The following is a 19,627-nucleotide window of genomic DNA, read 5'->3' as shown; positions in this document are numbered from 1 at the left end:
TACTAACCAGAGAAGCTGTGCACACTGGGCAATGTAGTGCGTCTTGTGAACCTCTAAGATAAAGAGGCTTTGTTGCCTACAGCATTCAGTCAGGTTGCAGATTTCATTTTCTCTGAAGTGCACTGAAAGGTGGACACTGACCTGTTGCTATGAGCAAAGACACAAGACCTTCTAAACACCCCCCCCCCCCCAAAAAAAAAAGTATTGTGCAAAATGGAATATTGCATTACTAATATTTATCATACACAAAGAAAAACCTATATATACACAAAATATATTTCTAGGAACCATTCTTAAGAATGCACAACTGAAAAGAGCAAAAAGTGAAGACAGACCGCCCTGGAGGAAGGGTAAATCAGGTAAAAAGTATGATCCTGGGACTTTCCATGATCTACAGTAAATCATTCACAGACAAACAAGTGTAATCACATTTTATATACACCATGTGAACAATATATCATGTGACAGCAGCTTCAAGAATAGGGATCAATGATCCTCATTGATGACCATGCTAATATGAAAGGAGGAGGGGGAAGGGCGACACAAGTTGGGCCTCATGTATGCTGTAAAATTAGTGTCGACAAGAAGCGGGGATAATCAATCATTTACAAAAGATAATTTTTTATAGGAGTTCCACTGTGTGGGTTATAGCACTCTGCTGTAATGTTTAAAGGGAAGCTGTCACCAAACCCCAGGCAGCATGAACCTGGGACAGGTATGTACATTGCTGTATGTAAGGCTTCTTTTACATGGGATGATTGTAGGGTGCGTCAGTGCCCGATAGACATCCCAACGATATAATGGTTCAGTGAATGGAGGATCTGGCCACTCATCTCCATTTACAGTAAACAGGCAGTTGTTCATATATGGACTGCCTGTTTACAAAGACGGATCGTAGTTTGATTTTTATGCCTGCAGAAATTGAACGATGAATGAATTCTCGTTTGTTGTTCAGTCACTGCTGGCAGTTACTATGACCGATTATCGTTCACATCCCTGTGATCCAGCAAGAATCTGAACGATATAATTCCGTGTGAAAGGGCCTTAAGTCTTATAAGGAAATGCTTCTGCATTTCCGGATATACTTTAAAGACTTACTTTAAAGAGCTCTTTTGAGTCATGGGGGGGGTAGTACTGTACCATCCTCTCCCCACCCAGACTGCCTAGAGCAGGGGTCCCCAACAGGTCATGTTTTCAGGATATCCTATGGTAAGAACACCTGTGGCAATGTCTGAGGCACCGACAATAATTACATCACCTGTGAATGAGGAAATCCTGAAAACATGACCCGTTGGTGGTCCCCGAGGACTGGAGTTGGGGGAACACTGATCTAGAGTGATCATGTTCCCCCTGTTTGCATCGTGTAGATTATAAAATAGACTGTGGACTTTGGCGATATGCGGATTTTGATGCACAAACACACGTTACATATAAAGTGCCTTTATCACATGCATTTAACCTCTTCTTGTTCACATGAGCCAGCTGTGTCAACCATAAAGAGAAAAAAAAATACTATTGTAGAAAGGCATCAAACTGTCTTAAAGGGACTTTAAAAGAAGGGGATAATGAAGACGATCCAGGGCCCTAGTTTTGAATGGAGGCCTTGCTCCACGATACCCAGAACCAGGATCTGTTCACTCTAGTCATTCTGATTGACATCTCATAAAAATCTATTGGAAAATCCCTTTAAGATGCTGCTTTGGTTTGACAAGAACTTGGAAGCTCCTCAACTGAAGCTCTTCACCAGCTTCCAATATAATTTCTCCAGTGTATTTCAGTAAAGTGCTGAGCATCAATGAGATGTACAGAATGAAAAGTGGCCGATTTCTTCCAGAAACACTGCCACACATGTCCGTGGGTTGTATATGGTATGGCAGCTTGGCTTAATTGAAGTGGATGGGACTGAGCTGCAATACCACACACAACCTGTGGAAAGATGCAGAGCTGTTTTTCTTTTTGTTTGGACGAACACAGACATGTTTTTCCGATTCTGTACAACCCCTTTAAAGCATAGATCAAATATTTCTACATTCATGCCAACAAAACAAGTCCTGCCTAAGCCACTTGTAGAGCAAGCCAAAATTTGTGACCGAGAGGACAGACCATTTGCTTGGATCTAAGTAATATCACTGTCATATGAGGCACTTAAAGAGGATCAGTCACAGTAGGAGAACTTCATTTATTACAGGTTAGTTATACTCTGATATGGGGCCAGTGTATGTTTTTAGTCAACCTGTGCCCTCTGAAACATTGAGGGCTCACATGTTTGTAGCCTCTGGCTGCACGGGCTCAGTCACCACCAATTACAAGGTGCCGACACGAGACCTGATCCAACAGACTGGACAAAAGGGCTCAGTGGGTTTATTCAGCAAGGTCTGTTGATTAAATGGTCAGTCTAGTAGGAAATACCCTGTAATGTAATACTGCCTGTTCTGGCTCTAGAGCTTCCCCAGCAGTCATCTCTGAGCAGCAGGCCTGTATACGAATCACGGATACTATGTACTGAGCCGATGTCGAGTGACTCTAGTAAAGATGGGGGACTACAAGACTTATAAACACACAGGTAATGGATTCAGTAGGTAACATGGCTCTGCAAAGAAAAAAAAAAAAATCAGCAAGGACCTGGATGCGATGTATATCACTTATACCATTTCTTCCATTTTAAAACAAGCATAAATACAATATGATCTGAGGCTTTACATGTGGGATTCAAATAATGCCCTATTCTTCACATTACCACTATATCCAGTTTACAAACCCAGTGTTAAGACTGAAGCAATGATGGTGGACTGACTGAAGGAACCAAATTTACCTGTATAAGAGTCATCTCCAAAAGACTTCAGTCTCGCGGTACCAATATAACCTCACCATGCCCAACAGTGACAGTTTTCTCCTATCAAACTGGTGCTTTAAATAAAGTGACCCTCCGGGCTTGGACTAACAAAGATGGCCGCACCACCTCTGACTACCGGGTATGCACTGTGCATTAGCACACATCATTAGTCTGAGACACTAATGGATTCAATCAGTGCTGCCCACATGAACAGCGCTGGCCGGTCAGAACGGCATATAGTGTCTTAAGCTGCGTTCAGACTGAAAGATTATCATTCAGAAACTCATTCAACACAAGTGAAATTGAACAATAATCGTTCTGTCTAAACGTAGCCAGCAACTTAACGATGAAAGAAAATCACACACTTATCATGCACTTTAAACACAGTTCTTCAGGGTTTCACGAAGGAATGTGGGTCAAGAGGGGTATGGTCTCTCCTTAAGGAGAGTACCCAAAAAGTGTGTGGAGACACCTAGGGGGTGAGTGGGTTGGAGAATGGTATTGTTCCTCACCAAGGGGCACCCAGAAGGGGTGTGATAAGACACCTAAGAGGTGAGTGAGGAGACTTATACGGCCATGCATGCTCTTCTGGGTAATTTATGCAAATAGGAAAGATGGAGCAATACCTCTGCAGCTCCACCTATTGAATAGCAGCATTCCTTCAAATCAATGCCACACCCTTTATACAGGTCAATTAAGCAATGATTGGGAATAGTAAACCAAGCCAGAATACCATACACAGACAGCTGTTTCAGGGTGTTTGCCCCTCATCAGTGTGCAGTAGGTTTCTGGCTTGGCTGGGGAGAGGCCTTAAAAAGTGTGTGGAGACCCTTATTTGACCCACATTAAAGTGCTCTCCTTAAGGAGAGTCGACACCTCTCCTGACCGAAAAAGCTGTCTGTGTATGGTCTTTTGGCTTGGTTTCCTATTCCAAATCTATTTTTTTTACAGACTTGTTAAAGTCGTACATTGATTTGAAGGAATGCTGCCATCCAATAGGTGGCGCTGTAGATGTATTGTTCCATCTTTCTTATTTGCATAGGAATGTGAAACACTGAAGATCAGTGAAGGAGAATTGTGCAGTCCAAGCACTCCGCCCAAGCGCGAACAGCCTGGTGTTGACTAACGAGAATCGTGAGATTCTCTTCCCGCGTAAAAAAAAGCAATAGATTAATGATGTATACTACAGCACAGTGTGCATCAGGTAATCAGAGAAGCAATTTGGCCAGCTTTGTTTCTCCAGGCCCGGAGGGTCACTTTAAGAATGCACAATGAAGCCAATGACTCTCAGCAAAACTTGTATTCTAGTTGGAAAACATCATCACTTCATACAGAACAAAAACACATATTAAACCATAACATAAAAAACGGTTTGGTGTCTCAAAGGCTTGAAAAAGCTAAGTGATTTTTAGCTCTGCAGTAGTGCCATCCAAACCAGTGCCAGTGCCATTTACACAATGTGTACATCTTTGGTAAGTGCCCGTGGATGTCAATAAAAAGTACTATTATAAATAAAGTTCAGGTTTTATACAGTATGATCAGCAGATTTATAAGAATTTGTACAAATGATCAAAACAAGCATCACACTTTTTGCCATTCGTACGCAACGTCTCCATTATTTGGACAGGTTCTTATATAGGGTCAAATACAACCAAATGCAGATAATTCATACCTACAGAGACAAGTGATGCAAGAAGGAACTATGGGAAGTCACCTACAATATTCCAACAAGGCAGAGAAGATTCATGGACTGTGATCCCCATCATTTTTAAAATTTAAAGGGATTTTCTAGGAAAATACTACTGATAAACTTTCTCCAGGATAGGTCAGCAATAGTGGATTGGCTGGGGGTCTGCCGCTCAGGACACTGGCCGCTCAGCTGATTGGGCTCTTGCCATCAGTGCAGCTCTGACCCTTGTGTAGTGGCCGGCGTTTGTAGCTGCAGGGTGGAGCCTCATTAAAACTAACAGGAGCTGCTCCTGCAGTTACAAGTGCCGACCACTACACAGGGATCAAAGCAGCTGCTTCCGTTCTGACCCCCTGTGTATTGTGGAGGCAAACATCTAAGAGCAATAGGCCCTAGCCAATCAACTATTGATGGCCTATTCTGAGCTTACGTCATCAATACGATTTTCCTGGAAAACCCGCTTAAAAACGCCCTCTGCATGCCCAACCTCCCTCCCCCCCATTTGCTGCTTCTTGGGTTCAGGTCATTAGGAACATCCAACAATCACAATATCTTGAATGGTCTGTTGGAGATTCCTAGTGATGGACATCTTTGCGTTGTCGGAACCGTATCTCAGGTGGCTCTCATCTTAAAATTTCTGAGCTGTAAACATCTGGTATTTTCCATTCTTATTCATGACATACTCAAAGATCTCCACCCACAAAAATCTGATTATTATAGCTGTAATGCCACTTCACATGGGCGAGCGTGATATTGCGCTAAGAAACCCGGCCCGATATCACGCTGTCAATGTGAGTTTTACCAGCGGACGAGAGGCATTTTTCATGCAAAAACATCTCGCATCGCTTCTTTGAAATTCCGATCCACCAGAGCTGGTTTTACGCAGGTCGGAGGATCAGCAAGTATTTCCCATTGCTTTCAATGAGAAACATCACATTGCATGGCATGCGAGGGGTTTGGCTGTCCCATTTAAAACAATGGGTGATGCGTTCCAAGGGATACAACAAAATAGCACGTGCAGCGATTGGACTGCACTCAAAATAATAAAATTCATATTCTTGCGAGTTTTGTGCGTTCTGCAACACACAACTCGCAAGAGATTCGCGCTTGTGTGAATGTAGCCCAAGTAGTAACAAATCGCTGAGCAGTGTCAAAGGGGTTTGATTTCTCTTTATAGTCCCTTCAGTCTGGAAACCAGAAGTAATAGCAGTCTAGAAGCCATCCCGCCATCATCTCTGCTTTATTAATCAGATTTTTCTAAAGGCAAATGAAGGAGGAGTTCCAGATTAAAGGACCATTTCAGAATGTTCACACCTCTCAAAAGGAGACATAACCTCAAGTATTCCAGGGTTGGCCAAGTTTTAGCCAACTTTTCACAACCGGACTGTAATCACATGAGTATCACACAAGTATCTGATGTCTGGACATTACTGTCAGTTTGGGGTATTATTTTGATTGTTTTTTATCCTTGTAGGTAACCAAATTTTTTTGCAATGAACACTACCGGTTTGCTGTGGTCGGATTCATCAGCTGCCAGTTTGACCACTAAAAACCACAGGCCTCATGAAAAATGCTTAAACGGAATGTTCACACCATTTGTAACCTGAATGGGTCCCATTTCTCTTTTTAATATTATATCTTTTTAATGATAGAACTCCATTTTTTTCCCAGATACAGAGTACCATATTCCCTGCATATAGAGTTAATAAAATACTGGCTGTCTGCAGTCACCAGTAGGGGGAGCTCAGGACAAACTGCTTTGTTAGTGAGCTCAATGTTTGAATAGTATGCCCTCTAGTGGTAGCTGCAGAACAAACAGAATGTTATTCAACTTGGACGTTCGCATATTGTTTGCAATGGAAAAAGGAAAGGTATAAAAATACTATTACACTACTGTAGAGGCTGAGGCCTGGCCTCACAGATTCAAGACAATATTTGCCAAGCCTGGTCCCGCTGATCAGCAAGTACTGGCTTAAAGGTCTTAAGGCCAATTCCAGTGTTACACAGAGTCCTGAAGTAGAATTATGTTCTCTCTCTTGGTTGAAAACAAAATCCTTAATGTTCCATCCTGAGTTAATATTCAGCGTTTCAGAGCGGGGCTCCTGTTCTCCGTGTCACGAGTATCTTTCTGCAAAGCTGTGAGGATCTGGAATATTACACACAAAAACAACAACTGGTGATAATCACTTTAGCAGGTACAAAAGTTAATTACACTTCAGGGATTAGGTTCCCTGAGAAAACTAGGCGGCCATATGCACAAAGATAGAAATAGGAGCTTATTATAGCACCATTTTTTTTCTACATGCTGAATATTTCCAGCTCAAACCGTATCAATTGTGAGAAAAATTAGGAATTCTGCAAGATTATGTAGTGTTGGGGACCCCGTTATCACAGAGATGCAGGCAGCTTTCTAAACCCAAGGCCATATATCCTATTAGGGCATATGGACATAATTAGAGGGGGTTCTTGAGGTTGAGATCCAATATCTATTAACATCTCACTTTGGTGGATTCAGCAACAGTTAAGTATTACATGATCCCCTTATAATATGCATATGTAGGAGCTTATACTACATTGACTTTTTACCACTGGTGGAGCAGCCACAGGAAAATATGTTGTGTTGATTGAACAACCTGCTTAAGGCCGCCTGCACACGGGCGGAAATCCTGCCGCGGGATTTCCGCCACTGAAAGTTTGCATAGGAGTGCATTACAATACGCACTCCTATGCAGACGGCCGCGGTTTGGCCACGCGAAATCTCGCGCGGCAAACAAACCGCGGCATGTCCTATTTTTGTGCGGGGCACGCACTCACCCGGCCGCCGGCTCCGGTCTGCGCATGCGCCGGCTGCGCGGCAGCCGGCACATAAAAGAGCCGGGGCCGCCAGGCGCAGGTGAGTACGCGCTCGTCCCTGCAGGCTCTCGGGTCGGGTCCCACGGCGAGAATTCTCGCTGCCGGATCCGACCCGCTCGTGTGCAGGCGGCCTAAAACACATGAGAAATTTCAACCTGGTAATAACTTTAGTTTTTAATATTTAATACATTAAAAAGGGACTTTTACTATTGATGCCCTGTCCCAGGACAGGTCATCAGTAGCTGACTGGCAAGACTCCACCGCTTAGGATTGCCGGGACCGCCGTCAGTGCTGGAAGCAAATGGTGCTGTGAATATGGCAGAGGCCCAGTTTGATATTACAGTCATTGAATTCAATAGGAGCTGTGCCTGCAATACCAAACTAGGCCACTGAAATACAGACAGCGCTATCTGCTTCCAGCTCTGTCCATACTGACAGCAGGACTGGCAATCAGCTGATCAATGGAGATGCTAAGCGGCAGACCACAAATCACCCCCAATCAACTATCATCGATGGCCTATCCTGAGAACAGATCAATAGTAAAGGGATAAGGTCCTGGACAACCCCTTTAAGCGGTGTCAATTCTACAAGTTTAGTAGTCATCAATAGAAAAAGGCACTTATGGTGATAAGTATTTTCTAAAACTGCCTAGCACTTTTTGCCTAAAGCCAGACACCGGGAGAGTAATCCTGGTACCACTTATCTAGGTTGACAGTTAAAAGGCTTTAGAGCGGATACAACTTTTTCCATAAACATTCAAGGCAACTGGCTACTCCGTTTGGAGTTTGGAAGACTTCAATGGGATGTTCCATCAAGACAACCCCTTGTAAGGATGAAACTGCCCAGCAATCAACAGCCTGGCTTCTCTAACCCCGGTAATCAAGTGTTAATGCCAGAGGAAGCTGCTTAACGCCCATGCAGAAATACATGGAACCAGAGGTGTAGCAGATGAATCATTAGCAAATGTACTTTGGTCCTGGATCCTTGAGGTGGCTCAATGGCCCCTCTATCACATAAGGTGACAAAGTTATAAGTAATATATGGTAAATGGGGTCTCGTTACAGATTCTGCATTAATGCTTACAAACTACAAGACATCTCTCTGTATATGGTACCCATCTGTATCCAGAGCCATATCCTATGCCTTATATAGAACGAAAGGGGATTGTTCAGATGGGACAACCTCTTTAAGAACCAGCTTTGACTTTAGAATCAAAATTGCCAGTAAATCCAAAAATTTTGTGTTATTCAGCAGTACAAAACAGGCCTTTCCAGGAGCAGTTCCTGCCATACCTGAGCCCACTTTTTATTCCGGCTCTGCATCTGAATTGCAGCGATAGAGATAAATAAGTCGTCAGCAATCAAATCCTCTGGGAGCTTTGTCAGAAACTGGGCAATGTGAATAAAGTCCATCCTAGTTAGAATGTCTTCAAAAAGTCTAAGTATTCCCAAGGCAGTTCTGAACAGAAACTCCTCGCCGTCACGGCAGAACACGTCCCACACCCGGCACGCCAAATCCAGTGGTAAAGACTTGCTGTACAAGGTGAAAATCCTGTGAAGAACAAACAAATACAGCTTACATGACATAATACTGCCTCATGTGCATCATCCTTACTGCTGAATGATGTCAAATCTTATGAAAAGCAATGCTCTCTTTATACTGATTGCCATATTGGCCTATGGAGATTGAAGAATCATGCCTAATCTAACCGCATAACAAAAAAATTGTGCAGTACCATTTCTAACCAACAGATGGCAGAAGGGTATATGTGACATAAAAACAGTGCAGAGTTAATGTTGCAAGCAAAGATTACAAATTAAAACAAAGCAGTTACCAATAAAAGAGACAAACCCTTTCTTATAGCTGCCAGCAGAGTGCTCAGCCTACCGCTGTGGGTCTGGCCCTTAATACCTCCATTAAAAAGCAAATTCTGTTGGGGAAAGTTTTGTCTAGTGGTCCATTTAGTATATAGACCGCTTGTGCCCAACAGAATGGCTCTTTCTCACTCATACAAGAGGATCCCAAGTGGTGACTGCTCCCCGATATTTCCATGATGTCCATATGTCCCAATGGACAATGGAACAATAAGAAGGTAGCACAAATTAGCATGTGCACACCGACATAATGAAACAAACATTTATCAGACAGCTAATGTAATAAGAGGCAAATAAATCCACTGCACAATAATTCATAAAGGTCAGTTAATACTAATATCAACATTATCTAAAATTATCCCCTCAGTATAGTGAAAACGTGTACTTTTGTATATTTTGCATTGTGACTATTTCTACAAAGAATCAATGCATTCAGAGCAGTAACATCGGATATAAGTAAATGAATATATCTAAATAATACCCAATAAGAAAATACAGATCGTGATATCAGGGAACAAATGACTAGCGAGGAGACAGGACTGTGGAAATGGACGCAGCATATGAGCATTGCCTTCACAGGATAATCCTGTACCTCCTCTTTATAGGGAATCCACAAGTGGTGATGGACAGTCGTCTATCGCTCTTACCAATCTATTAGGTAGATATCTGGAGTCAGATTATATTTCTTGAAATGGGCAAATAATCGTGGCAAATTTTCTTCAAAAAATACCTCAAATGCTGCAAAATAAGTTAACATCTGCAAAAGAAAGGGAACGTGGGGAAAGAAACAATGAAAACAGGCAACAATTGAATATTGAGCAAATAGACCAAATCTTACTGACTCCCATGCAAGGAATGTAGGAGGAGGACTAGAATACAGAAATGGCTTTATGTTGGTGAATCTTGCTAATATGGAAACACATTTCTATGAGCGCCTGCTTTCATCTACATGGTATTAACCCTTTCCAATCTAGTGTCGGACCTCGTTCAACATTGAGATTACCCTGCATAATTCCCATGTTGGGCGAGGTCTGACACTATGCGGAAGACAGTTCTGTCATTGGAGTGCTCTTCTGCATATGTATGTTTACAGTGTGTAGGAAAGCGATCCGACATCTACATGTATGAAATGAAGTACATTTGCTTCCTAAGCATACATGGAATGCTTTATGAGCCAGAAGGGACCTACTACTGTGTTTCCCCAAAAATAAGACCCTGTCATATTAATATTTGCTCCAAAAGAGGCACAGGGTCTTATTATACTTACCTAGCAGGCTTGGTCCACCCCCTGCTGCTCTCTCTCTCGAGCCCCTGCAGTCCTTGGCCGCCTACAAAAGATCGCTTCCTGGTTACAGAATTCATAAATACCGCCTCCAAGAACTGATGGCTCTGATTGGTTCATCAAGCACTGCATTGATTGGATGAGCAGCGCCTGAGAACTAATGCAATGGCTGTGATTGGTTCTTGAGCGCCGCTCAGCCAATCAGCTATTGCGTTGTGGAGGCAGGATTTATGAATTAGCCAAGCCGCAGCATTTATTGGCCAATTCATAAATCCCGCCTCCACAACGTGATGGCCGCAATTGGTTCTCGAGCGCTGCTCAGCAAATCAATGCAGCGCTGGATATACAAATCACAGCCATCGCATTGGTTCATTGAGCACTGCATTAATTCGCTGAGCAGCGCTCGAGAACTAAATCAGAGCTATCGCTTACTGGAGGCAAGATTTATGAATTCTGTAACCAGGAAGCGATCTTCTGTGGGTGGCCGTGGACTGCAGGAAGCATGCAGAGTCTCCTGAAAGCAGCGGGAGGGATGTAGAACGAGCATGCTTGGTAATGTAATGCAGCTAGGGCTTATTTTCAGGGGAAGGGCTTATATTTCAAGCCTCCCTATAAAGCATGAAAAATAATTTTGGGGTAGGTCTTATTTTCAGGGAAACAGGGTAACAAATCGCATCTCTAGCAGATTCTGCCCGTCCATTACATGGCATGTCATTTATCTGAATGGCTGACCTCTAATACTACACATATGGCCAGTTACAGATACCAATTGGCGCTGGAGAGAACAGCTAAATGACTGAGTTGTGAAACTGGACCTATTGGATTCATAAGCCATTTGCCGCCTGGTTTTCATTGGAAGTGCTAACTAATGTTATACTCTGAAATTCAGTACAAACTTGCAAGGTTTTGAGTTGTATAATATGTGTTCGCAGGGTGTTTAAGCTTTCATCGCAGTGTGTGTTGACCAGGTAAAAGGCATCAGTTTCAGTGATCACAGAGAAAAGGGAGCAAAAAACAGTCCCATTCTGTTCACACCTGCATGTAGATTCCTGGTACTGCTGATAACAGGAATAGTATAGTAGGCAGAACAAACCTTGCCGCCAAAAATACGTGAAACGCAATAGACCCCATCAAAAATCAATGAGGGCTATTACATTGACAACTAGACCAAATCACAGCATCAAGTTTCCGTTATATTCAGAAACAGTGTGAACAGAGCCTTAGCAGAACCCTTGACAGGGATTTCCAGTACTTACAAGGCCATGATCTACTCTGAAGAATGCCATCTGACAAGGTTTATTTAAGAGGTTTGAGAAAGCAATGAAGGCATCAGCAGTATCCAAGTTCAGGATCAGCACAGCAGCGATAAACGACATGCCCTGTACCTGAGAAGAGGAGGGGTAACAAGATTTCTCATTAGAACACAGCAAGGGAACAGCCATTACCACAAGCACAGATCACACAGAACTAGAACATATACATGGCAGGTAATGCTCGGCTATTACATAGTGAGAGAATATATGTGTAGCAAGTGATACTTACATAGCCAACGTCAGGTCTGTAGCAAGCGTAGGCCCCTAGAATACTATGTAGCATATCGTGATAGGGGCCACCCTGAAAAAGAACCAACACAATCAATATCCATGCTGGCATACAGTAATAACATACAAGATCTAGAAAGGAACAATACTACAGCAAACGCCCAGGTCATGGGGAGCGCATTTATATTCCTGCAGTTAAACCATACTGCGGGGGGTTAAAGGATATGGACAGAGCACACTGCCGACATCGCCACATTGTGGCGTAGTAAGTAGCATTAAAAACGCTGTAATACACTGTACGCAGTGTTAACGCACCCCATTAAATTCAATGGGCGTCAAAAACGCACTGCAACGCCTGAAAATAGAACACAGCGTTTGTTTTAGCTCGTGTTATAAACGCTCTGCTAAAATACGCATCTGAGAAGCCCCATTGAAATGAATGGAGGTTTAGCGCAGTTTTTTTTTAGTGGGCATTGAAAATGCCCCCTAAACGCTGTAAATAAAAGCCTGTGTGAGACGTCCTTGCAGTACTTTTACATGAAGCAAGAAATCTTTGAACAACTGATCAAACGTATGAGGAGTTGTTTGCTTTAAAATGCAGTTTGCACACGCAGATAATCGTTTCCGTTTTTTGTCATTCGCTCGTTCACTAGATAATTGGTCGTGCAGGGGACCGTACCAGTGAATGGGAACGACTAAACAATAGCTTGAAACACGCAACTACTTGTGAACGGAACAATGATTATGTGTGTGAAAAATAAAACTACACACGATAAATACATGAATTAGTCGCTCAATCATTGGCCATGTTAGCATTAAAGGATTATCGCTCAAATTCGCACCATCCAACTATTTCTTTGAATAATAATTGTTCTGTGTAAAAGGGTGCTTAGTCCAGCACACTGATGGATTTCCTATTGAGACTTAAGACCCTTTAACATGCAACCAGGAGTACAATGGAATGTGCTGGCAGCTGTTTACACAGCTGGGCGTTTGGCATCTTCATTTTCATGTAAAAGGACCTCCATGAGTTGTTTGCAGAGCCCATCATGTGTTTAAACAAAGTGTTAAGGCCATTAACACTTGATACAAATACATTGCTAAATCTTTCAATCGTTCAGTCCTTTGAAAGATTCTTTGCGTGTAAATGGGCCTTTATATTGCAGTTACTGTATACAATTCTATGTAGAAGCCAAAGAAAACAAAACAGTGTGAAAATGTTAAATTAAACCAGATTGCAAAAATACATGCATTTAGGAGAAAATATTGCCACTCAAAAGGTTTCCATAACCTTTAATGTAGTAATTGGACAGGTCACTCCCATCCAAATTCATTAGCTCTGACTGCACATTGAAGAATCTAAACGCCCATTTACACGGAGCAATGATCATTAAAAAAAAAAAAAAAGCTTATTGGTGATCAGTCCTTTTATCAATAGTTCTCCACAAGGAGTGCTGATAGCATTGTTTGCCTGTGGAGAACAAAGGATCTGAGCGCAGATAGCAGCCTAGGGCTATTAACTGCATTCAGGGAAGGCTTCATTTGCACACCTCATTGGTATTTAAGTAGCTGAGTAGCTACTTAAATACCAATTAATACTTTGAGCGATCATTTTGCATAAACTGTCGATTTGAGTGATTTTTGAGCGATCATCTGCTGGTGTAAATGGGCCTTCACAAAAGTAAAGACCACCAGAACTGAACGGTGATTTACAAAAAGTCCTTCATACAGGATTAAAAAAAAACAACTATCTGTTCTGGAAGTTTGGAGCAGATTTGCAATGCCACGTGTAAAAGGGCATGGGGCAAACCCACATATGGTTTCTAGAGATAAGCAAGTGTGATTACATAGACTTATTTATACAGCGGTAAACAATGGACTCTACAAAACGAAGAATGGCAAGGATATTAAACAACTGCTGTTTTTAGTATTAACTAGAGATGAGCGAGTATACTTGCTAAGGCTAACTACTCGAGCTAGTAGTGCCTTAGCCAAGTATCCTCCGGCTTGTCTCTAAAGATTCGGGGGCCGGCGGGGGGCAGGGAGGAACGGAGGGGAGATCTCTCTCTCCCTCTCCCCCCCGTCACCGCCGCAACTCACCTGTCACCCGCGCTGGCAGTCGAATCATTACAGACGAGCGGGAGGATACTCGCTAAGGCTAACTACTCGAGCGAGTGGTGCCTTAGCCGAGTATACTCGCTCATCTCTAGTATTAACCCTTTCCAATCCAATGTTGGGCCTGCCCCGACATCATCATTTCCCTCCACAGCTTTGATGTCGGGGCAGGCCCGACACTGCAGTGCAGGAGTGCATCTGCACCCGATCAGACACATCAGGTGCAGATGCACTCCTGCACTGGTCCACATCGAGGACCCCCGAGGAGAAGGCAGAAAGGGTTTTTAACCCTTTCTGCCTTCTCCTTTACACATTACATAACACTCAATTAGCGCTATGTAATGCAGAGAGATTCTGGTCGGCGATCATGTGACCGCCGGTGTTACCTGACCCCCCAGCGGTCACATGGACGCCGAGATGGGAGCCTGCACCGTGGGGGGACCTGCTTACCTGTCCGGTGTCTTCCGCATTCTCCCTTCTGCCTCCCGGCCCGGCGATCATGTGACCGCTGGATGCCGCCTGACCCCAGCGGTCACATGATCACCGAGCCGGGAGGCAGAAGGGAGAATGCGGAAGACGCCGGACAGATAAGCAGGTCCCTCCACGGTGCAGTGAGCACCTGCACCCTCCTGAACTCTGTCCGTTCAGGAGGGTGCAGGAAAAAATGGATTATACCTACCTGATAATCAGGTTTCCAGTAGTCTCCACGACAGCACCAATTGAGATTGCCTCCTCCTGATAGGACAGGAACAAACTGAGAGGTTAAAAGCTCCCCCCCTTCCCCACTTTCCTCAGTGGATTCTAACGAATTGCCGGGGTAGGAGCTCAACTTAAATTATTATTTTTTATTTTTTATTTATTTATTTATTTGTTAATAAAATTATATATATATATATATATGTTTCTTTATATTATATAGTTTCTTTTCTATCAATTTAGGGAGGGAAGGTACGGGTGCTGTCGTGGAGACTACTGGAAACCTGATTATCAGGTAGGTATAATCCATTTTTTCCCCCAGTCGTCTCCACGACAGCACCAATTGAGACGTACCAACTAAAGTTTCCCTAGGGTGGGATTGCTGCCGAGAGGACTTTGCGGCCGAAGGCCATGTCCTCGTCCTGCTGCACTTTTACCCTATAGTGTTTAACAAACATGTGGGGTTTCTTCCAGGCTGCGGCTTTGCATATCTGCTCGACCGAAGCTGAGCTATGTTCGGCCCATGAGGATGCTACTGCCCTTGTAGAATGGGCTTTAAGAGCTAAGGGGATTTCCTTCCCGAGGGCCTTATAGGACTCTGATGGCCAGGTGGATCCACCTGGCTATGGAGCTTTTTGCTGTTTTGCTCCCTTTATTTGGGCCACTGAACTGGATGAACAGGTTGTCGTCCCGCTTCCAGTGGCTTGTCGCCTCTATGTAGCCTAGGACTGCTCTCCTAACGTCCAGGCAGTTGAGGGTTTTTTCTTCCTCGTTTTTAGGTTTACTAAAATTTGAGGGGATTATTATGTCCTGGGACCTATGAAAATGTGATCCTACTTTTGGCATAAACGCCGGGTCCGTTTTAAGTACTAATTCGGTGGCCGAGATTTTCAGGAACGGGTGGCGAATGGACAAGGCCTACAGCTCGCTAGCCCGTCTTGCGGAGGTGATGGCTACTAAGAAAATGGTCTTAATAGTAAGCATTTTTATGGGTAGTGCTTCGATCGGCTCGAATGGTACCGTTGTCATGGCCCCTAGGGCCCAGTTAAGGTTCCAGTCTGGAAAAAGATTTATGGGCCCAGGCCGTAATCTAGTTGCTGCTGCTAGGAACCTGTTGACCCATCTGTTGTCTGAGAACTTTGTGTCACATCTGGCGCTAAGGGCTGTGACCTGGAACTTCAGGGTGCTTGGAGAGAGGCCCGTCTCTAGGCCCCTCTGCAAGAACTCCAAGATTAGAGGGATGTCCGGGATAGAATCCCCGCGATCCCTTCCCTGTCTCCATGAGGAGACCCTTCTCCAACTTTCTGGTAGATAAGGTGGGTAGTCTTTTTTCTGCTGGACATTAATGTTTCTACTCCTCTCTCTGAGAATCCCTTCTCTTTTGGTGAGGATTCCTCAAGAGCCATGCTGTTAAGTGGAGCCTGTCTAGGCTCAGATGGCTCAGTGGGCCCTGCGATAGAAGACCTGTCCAGGTAGGGAAGATGACTGGGTCCTGGACGCTCAGTTGCTACAAGACCGAACCAGCTTCTTTTGGCCCAGAAGGGGGTCACCAGGATTAGTGTGCATACCTGGGTTCTGAAATATTGTAAGACTCTGGGGATTAACGGTATAGGGGGGGAAGGCGTACACCAGCCCTTCTCCCCAGTCTTGGCCTAGGGCGTCTACTGCTGTCGGACGATCTCCTGGCCGGAGGGAGAAGAAATTGCTTACTTTGGCATTTTTCCCTGGTTGCGAACAGGTCCAATTGTGGGGTCCCCCACTGATTGATCAGGATTCTGAATGCTTTCAGGGAGAGAGACCATTCTCCTGGGTCTATTTGCCTCCTGCTGAGAAAGGCCGCTTTTGGTTTAGCGTCCCCTTCAAGTGGGTTGCCGTGATCGCCCTGTGATTTGAGGACTGTTCTTTTGTTCTTTGAGGTCATGGGCCCTGAAAGAACTGGTTCCCCACGTGCGCTCCCCATCCCCAGGCGCTTGCATCCGTTGTGATGCGAGTGACTGGGTTTTGTAGCCAATGAACCCCTCTCCGCGGGTTCTCTGGGGATGCCCACCAACGCAGGCATGTTTTCGCCGCGCTTGGAATGTACATTCTTGTCCCTAGAGAGGACCGCTTTTTGTCCCACGTGGATAGGACTGAGGCTTGCAGGGCTCTGGTGTGAGCCTGGGCCCATGCCACTCCTGGAATGCCTGGAATCAAGCTTCCCAGGAGAGACCTGGCTTCCCGAATTGTGCATAATGGTCTCCGTAAAAAGGTTTTGACTAGCAGTCGGATTTTTTTGTATTCTCTCCTCGGTTAGGCAGGAGCATTGCGATTCTGAGTCGAGCGTTATACCCAGAAACGTTTTCTGTTTGTCGGGATCTAGGCTGGGTTTTTCCCAGTTTATGATCCGTCCCAAGGATTGGGGAAGTTCTAGCACTATCCTCAGGTGTTTTCGTTAGGAGTTCTCTGGACTCTGCTATTATTTGGACCGACTTCTTCCTCAGGTAGGCGGCTACCTCCGCCATAATTTTGGTGAAGATTCTGGGTGCTGAGGAGATCCCGAAGGGCAGGCGTCTGCATTGATGGTGCTCTATTCCTTTGCCCATATCCACTGCGAGCCTTAGGTATTTCCGGGACCCCTCGTGGATCGGTACGTGGAAATAAGCATCCTTTAAATCGATGGATGCCCTGTAGGCTCCTTTGGGAATCAACCTTATCGTTGAGGAGATGGACTCCATCTTGAATTTTCTGTATCTGATGCAGGTGTTCAGAGGTTTCAGGTTCACTATCATCCGCTGTTTCCCACAGGGTTTCCCTGCTAGGAAGAGCCTGGAATAATGGCCCTGGGTCTCCTCGTTTTGGGGTACGGGGGATATTGCATTTAGTTGTTGCAGGTCCCCAACGGTTTGCCTTAGTAGGTGTAACTGTTTGGAGCCTCCCGTGATAATGAATTTTCTTCTGGGGAGGGACACCAGTTCTATCCGGTATTCCTGCTGTAAGATCTTTGGGATCCATGGGCCTTTGGAAATCGTGGCCCCTTGATCCACAAAGCCCTCCAGCCTTGCCCCTACGGGGATGGCGTCAGGGTCTCTGATTTGGCTCCCCCTGGTGGGGGTAAAAGAGGATATTCCTTCCTCTGCCCCCCTTGGGGTAACTCCAGCGGCCTGTCTTGCCCCTGCCTCGGTAGGTCTCTGGCTGTTGTCTTGGGGCCCGGAAGAAGGTCTTCCCTCTCTGTGGCTTTTCTTCCGGGGTTTTTGGGGCGCATAGCTTATTTTTGACCACGATTTCAGCCATAACACTCTTCTGGCTGAGTTAGACCGGCTGTAGCTGTCGCCGAGAGTTTGACAGTTTCGGCCGCGGCGTCCGCTAGGAAATTTGTTGCCATACGCAGGATCGGAAGGGAATTTAGGATCTGTTCCCTCGGCGTCTTATTGGTTAGGTGTAGCTGTTCTAGCCGTACCCCCAGAGTTCGCGCCACACAAGTGGCTGCGATCCCTGGCCTAAGTCTGTTTGCCGCTGCCTCCCATGATTTCTTTAGGAGGCCCTCAGCTTTGCGATCCATGGGATCTTTTAACTGTGCGGCGTCCTCCACTCTTTTTGGATTATTTTGGCGATATTCTTGTGGACAGGGAAGGTATGCTTGCGCCTCTCCCCTAGTCCCCCAAATATCTCATCTTGTAGGGTACGTGGTTCTCTGGGCTCTTCCATTTTTAGTGTAGCCCTGACTGACTTAATCAATTCCATTAAGTCGTCCTGATGGAATAAGTATTTTTGTAGTCCTCCTAATCTGAGGACTCCTCGGCCGCCTGTTCCTCTTGCTCCGACCGATGGAACTCTCTGAGTCGGAAGGCTCGTCAGGAACATACGCCCTTTTCTGGCGTTTCGCTGGCGGCGCCAGCTGTGACGTTAGGGCTGATCTACCTCTTCTTTCACCAGCTTCCTAACGTCCTCCTGATTCCTCTTTAACTAGCCTAGCTACGCATGCCTTGCATAGAGGCCTCTGGTACGTAGCTGGCAGTTTTATCCCGCAATCCGCGCATTTTCTAAGTTTTGTTCTGGGGGTGATGTCTTTTTATATCCCCCTGACAAATAAAGCATTTTTTTGTGGGTAAATATGCAATTTTCCATACACAATACACTGGATATTTGCATTGTATTTTTGCGGGTACATATGCAATTTTCCATACACAATACACTGGATATTGCATTGTATTTTTGCGGGTACATATGCAATTTTCCATACACAATACACTGGATATTTGCATTGTATTTTTTGCGGGTAAATATGCAATTTTCCATACACCATACACTGGATAATTGCATTGTATTTTTTGCCGCACTGGCTACTTACGGCCGCTGAGGCTGAGGTTTCAGCTGTCTCTGGGGCTGGAGCACTCATTACTATACCAGTGCTGCAGACACCCTGCGACCTGTAGTGCTGGTTTGTTCTGGCTTCTCTCAGGTTCCTATTTTTTTTTTTTTTTTTTAATTTTTGCGCTCCTGCGCTAAGCCCCGCCCCCTCTGCTCCTGATGCAGATGCGATGACGTCATCGCGCTAGACACGTGACGCGGCGCCCCGCCCCCCACCGTCGGAGGGCTTCCTGGAGCGCCGCGCTGTAACTTCTGCAGGGAGGACGAGGGGGACTGAGGCTCCCGCTTTATACCCCCCATGGGCCGCCGCGGGAGGAACCTGGCCCGGGGGTTACCACCCCATGTGGCGTCCCGGGAGTCGTCTGGCTGGGAAGGGAGGACAGGGTGAGCCACTGCCTT

The 19,627-nt window shown here is 45.0% G+C and overlaps 1 protein-coding gene across 4 annotated transcripts in view; it reads right to left on the bottom strand.

Annotated features, from left to right (window-relative positions):
• Window positions 1–541: 541 nt before the first annotated feature.
• TBC1D14 (TBC1 domain family member 14) overlaps window positions 542–19,627 on the bottom strand; it is a 93,605-nt gene continuing 74,519 nt past the window's right edge. For all 4 annotated transcript variants that reach the window (XM_066573317.1, XM_066573318.1, XM_066573319.1 and 1 more), the window contains 5 exons: window positions 12,072–12,143; window positions 11,786–11,914; window positions 9,895–10,004; window positions 8,666–8,924; window positions 542–6,666 (listed from right to left, as the gene is read on the bottom strand). In XM_066573317.1, the coding sequence (XP_066429414.1) occupies window positions 6,601–6,666; window positions 8,666–8,924; window positions 9,895–10,004; window positions 11,786–11,914; window positions 12,072–12,143 (636 nt within the window). In that variant the 3' untranslated portion in view covers window positions 542–6,600. The remainder of the gene's footprint in view (window positions 6,667–8,665; window positions 8,925–9,894; window positions 10,005–11,785; window positions 11,915–12,071; window positions 12,144–19,627) is intronic.

The sequence above is a fragment of the Eleutherodactylus coqui genome, chromosome 7, assembly GCF_035609145.1.
Source record: "Eleutherodactylus coqui strain aEleCoq1 chromosome 7, aEleCoq1.hap1, whole genome shotgun sequence".
Classification (NCBI taxonomy): domain Eukaryota; kingdom Metazoa; phylum Chordata; class Amphibia; order Anura; family Eleutherodactylidae; genus Eleutherodactylus; species Eleutherodactylus coqui.
This window is presented reverse-complemented; position numbering and strand designations above follow the sequence as displayed.